General features: G+C 37.4%; 1 protein-coding gene across 1 annotated transcript in view; it reads left to right on the forward strand.

Annotated features, from left to right (window-relative positions):
• Nucleotides 1–4,753, forward strand: part of LOC128249718 (uncharacterized) — a 21,579-nt gene that overhangs the window by 1,846 nt on the left and 14,980 nt on the right. Inside the window, exon 2 of the mRNA XM_052974150.1 lies at nt 1,038–1,273. Within this exon, the coding sequence (XP_052830110.1) occupies nt 1,038–1,273 (236 nt within the window). The remainder of the gene's footprint in view (nt 1–1,037; nt 1,274–4,753) is intronic.

Here is a 4,753-nt window from a genome sequence, read left to right on the forward strand (position 1 = left end):
TATATATATATATATATATATATATATATATATATGGATCTAGGACTTTTCATCTAAAACACTTCGGTCTAATGCGCTATGGTCTAAAGAACTTTGGTCTAAAGTGATTTTTGTGTCTAAAGGCATTTTTGTCTAAATGCCCTTTAGTATAAATACATTTATGTCTAAACTCACTTTGGTCTAATAACTATTTTGCTTATAGAATCTCAAAAAAAAAAAAATGTAAAAAGCTCTAAATAACTATATTCTAATAATCCTTTTTGTACAAAGAACTATCACCTAATGATTATTTTGGTATAATGACTTGTTTGTTTTATGACACTAACTGGATAAATTTCAGTTTCCTAATAATCCTTTTTGTACAAAGAACTATCACCTGATGATTATTTTGGCATAATGACTTCTTTGTTTTATGACACTAACTACATAGATTTCAGTTTCCTCTTTAAGTCTTTTAGATATATTTCTATTTTTGAGTTGTAAAGCTTATTATTCATTCTTTGTATTTTAGTTACAGATTAAACCCCAACATGGAAAGTACTATACATTTCATGAAAACAACTCAGGGAAAAGATAAACTTTGCTATAATGGCTACTATTATATGAAGAATAACTCAGCTAAAAGTGCTACTTATTGGTGATGTGCAGATCGAAAGTGTCCCACCCATTTTATCTTAAGCAGAAATCATAAAGTTATGAAGACTTCAGAACACAACCATGTGGGTGGTAGTGAAAAAGTGCATGTGTTCCAAGCATTAAACAAAATTAATGAAAAAGCTCTTACAACATCAGAAAAACCTGCAGGAATAATTTGATGCAATTAGTGAGGTTCCAAAAGGTTCCCAACCACTGCTTCCTACCAGTGCTTGCATCACTCAAAATATTCGAAAAGTAAGAAATAAACAGCTGCCCAAGCTTCCAACATCATTGGCTGATGTAGATGTTCAAGGCAGATTTAGGATAACCATGAGAGGAGAAAATTGGCCAGTACATGATACTGGAGAAGATGATCAAGAAAGAATTTTGATTTTTTGCAGCACCACCATCCTTGCAAAAGCTAGGTTCATCAAAACACTGGTTTGGTGATGGAATTTTTGAAACATGTCCCAACATCTTTTCCCAAATATATACAATTCATGCCAAAATCCACAGTGAAATACATCCTCTTGTTTTTGTATTGCTACCAGGGAAGTCGGAAGAAATTTATGTTAAAATGTTATATGCTCTTGTTGAAGGGATGGAAGTTCATGGAATTGAAAATGACATAACTGAGGTGAGCATAGACTTTGAACTGGCAGTTCAAAATGCATTTTTACATGTTTTTGGTGACAGTGCTGTGCATTTCTGTTTTTTTCCATTTCTGCCAATTGACTTGGGAGAAAAATTCAGCAATTGGGACTTGTAAATTTTTATAATAATGATATAGACTTTTCTTTATTCTGTCAAAAAGTGAATGCTTTGGCTTTTCTGCCAGTTGCTGTTGTACCAATAGGACTGCAATGCTTGAAAAAAAAAGTGCACCTAAAAATGCATTGCCATTTATTGAGTGCATAGAAAATACTTTTGTAAATGGAATGCTAAGACAAAATGGAAGACAGTCAAAGCCATTTCCAGCTTTTTCCAGCTATTTCCAGCTTTTTCCACTCATCTTTATATAATGCAGGGTAACTATGTATCTTGCCTACGGCAAGATACCTATTTCTGTCCCTCTGTCATAATGTAGCTCCATAAAACTTGGCATAAAGACACCCCATTCTCAACTACACACCTATTTGGTCTAGGAGCCATTTTTTAAATCTTACAAGTTACATAGTGACTTCATTAGCTCCGATGCCATGAAAAAACACCCAGTACACTCTGCAAAGAGATTGGCATAAGGAAAGGCACCCAGCCATAGAAACAATGCAAAAGCAGACATTGGAGCTCAATACAATCCTATTGCTTATCTAATTGTCCTACGTATGCTAAGACTGACATTAATTGTTTGAATGTCCCCTTTTACATGTTTGCATGGGTTGTTCAGAATTTGTTAAGGCATATCTTTATGGTTGGTTTCCCTTTCTGTTGCCAACCTTCACTTGTTTCCAGATAAAGTAATATTTCTTCATGACCAAACATGCTTTCTAAGAATTCTGGGAACGAAGGACACTGCTTGCATTACTGTGACACTCATTTACAACTATCATGCTTATATGCCAGATCCTTGTCACCACTAGATATTTAAGACATCTTAGTGGTAATTCCTAATAGACCAGGATCTTTCTTTCCTGCACCAGACTTCTGTGTCTGTTTTGGTATGGTTTTAATGGCTGGATGCCCTTCCTAATACCAATCACCATGGACTGAGTGCTTTTTACATGGCACAAGCACAGGCAAGGTCAGTTTTGGCATGGTTTTTACAGCTGGATGCCCTTCCAAATGCCAAACACTTTACAGTATAGAATGGATGCTTTTTACGTGGCATCAGCACTGGTAGGGTCACCAAGTAACTTGCAAAACAAAGATCCTTTGAGAAGGGAGGGGAACATTGAAGGAGGTGGTCTTATGTCAGATAATGAAAGGTTATAGTGAGACAGAGAGGCAGAAATAGGTGTCTTGTTGTAGAGGAAGTACATGGTTACCTGGCCATGGGAGAGAGAGTGGGGGGGGACAAAAACAGGTGTGCTGTTGTAAAGGAGATGTGTGATTACCCAGCCTGAGGGAAGAGAAGGAGGAGTGAGAGAGTGGGAGTAGATAAGAGTGCAGGAGAGAGATGGTGGCAAAGTGCTGGGCATACTCACAAGGTATGGGGATCAGAATATAAATGGGATGGTAGAGTAAAAGAAGCAAAAGATAGATGGTGGCAAGTGCCAGGGCATACCCTGGAGGTATGGTGGTCATAATATAGATGGCAGGGTATTGCCAAAGAAGCATGAGTAGAGAGTGGGGGTGGGGGATGCAGTGAGTGGTGAAAACCTGGGTATATAGAGAGGGTGGAAGGCTACTTGATAGCAATGATACAGTGAGCAGAGCTGTGAGAACAGGACTGAGGAGTGAGAAATAAGGATAATGCTTGAAAGAGGAAATGTGAGGAAAAGAGAAGATATAGTTTGGTTTGTTGGGGCAGGATGTGTAAAAAGTTTTCTTGTTACATGTAGGTGGAACACAGTACTCTTATGCCCAACTTTTTTATGAATATGTTTGCGCTTTGTCATACATGTATACTGATGTGGCACATCCAATGGCACATACTGCCTTCATTTCTCTCTAGTCTATGCATGACTTCCGCTAATTTGGTCACCTAGGTAGCAGAAACTATCTACAACCTCAAGAGGGTCTCCTGGGCATAATATATATTAGGTCATCTCAAATAATGCAGTTTTTTCAGCTGCATGAACTAAAAGTCAGAGGAGGACAGGATAAACTACCTGCATCAACTTGCTATAAAAGCAGGTAGAAATTTTAATTTTGTCCTTATTCTTAGTACAAGTTTTGAAGAGTGCAGTTCGATTTTAGCAGCTATTTTTTCAAAGCTATCATGGAAGTAACAAGGGAGTATATCCAGCATATTTTGCTTTATGAGTTCAATAAAGTCAATGACGCAATGGAAAGTGTGAGGAATATTACTGCAGTATATGGGGATAGGACAATAAGCATAAACCAATGTCAATGGTGGTTCCAGTAATTCCAACCCAGAAACTACAACCTAGAAGACGAGCCTCATCTGGATGATCTGTAGAGCTCGATGAGGATGTCCTGCAAACCCTGGTGGAACAAAATCCTGTTGTAACTGTTGAAGCTTGGATTTGGTCATTCAACCATTCATCGATACCTGAATGCCATCAGAAAAGTCAGCAAATTGGGTCAATGGGTTCCTCATGAACTTTTCAAGTCTAATCACACAGAGAGTGAATGTGTGCTCTTCTTTGCTGTCATGTCCCACAAATGAACCTGTTTTGGACTGAATAGTGACTGGTGGCAAGAAATGGGTTCTCTATAAAAATGTCAAGCACCAAAGACAGTGGGTAGGGAAAAGAGAAACACCAGCACTCCAGGCTAAAACATCTACGTAAGGTGTTGTTGTCTGTTTGATGGGATATGAAAGGTTTAGTCCACTTTAAACTTTTAAACATAAACCAAACAATAACAAAGGGTTACAAACCAAATGGTAACAAAGCTTAAGTCAGTGCAAGATCAAAAAGTGACCATCTTTGGTTTCAAGATGAAAGGTGTTATTCCATCAGGATAATGCTTGGCCACATACAATGAAGATGACATTCCAAAGGCTGGAGCAGTTTGAATGGGAAACGATGCCCCACCCACCATATTCACTGGACATTGCCCCATCTGATTATCATTTATTTCACAGTCTTCAAAATCATTTGTATGGAAAAAATATGAATTCTGTAGACGAAGTCAGAACAGTACTGGAGGAGTATTTTTCGTCATGGACAAGTGAATTTTGGAAGAAGGACCTTGCAAGTTTACGAGATAGCTGGATGAGCATTGTAGAAAATGATTAAAAAAGAATTTTGTTTATCTTAATCTTGAAAATTAGAAGTATAAAAAACCGCATTATTTATGGATTGAACCAATACATACATACATACATATATATATAGGAGAGTATTGTAGTTTGCTTGGAGCATTGTGTATTGTTTGTAAAATATAATGTGTCTTGAATGGCACAGCAATGCAGTATAATCCCTAACGGTTGCAAACTTGGCCTGGCATTGCTGTGCCATTCAAGACACATTATATTTTATATATATAT

Source organism: Octopus bimaculoides, chromosome 17 (genome assembly GCF_001194135.2).
Source record: "Octopus bimaculoides isolate UCB-OBI-ISO-001 chromosome 17, ASM119413v2, whole genome shotgun sequence".
NCBI classification, from domain to species: domain Eukaryota; kingdom Metazoa; phylum Mollusca; class Cephalopoda; order Octopoda; family Octopodidae; genus Octopus; species Octopus bimaculoides.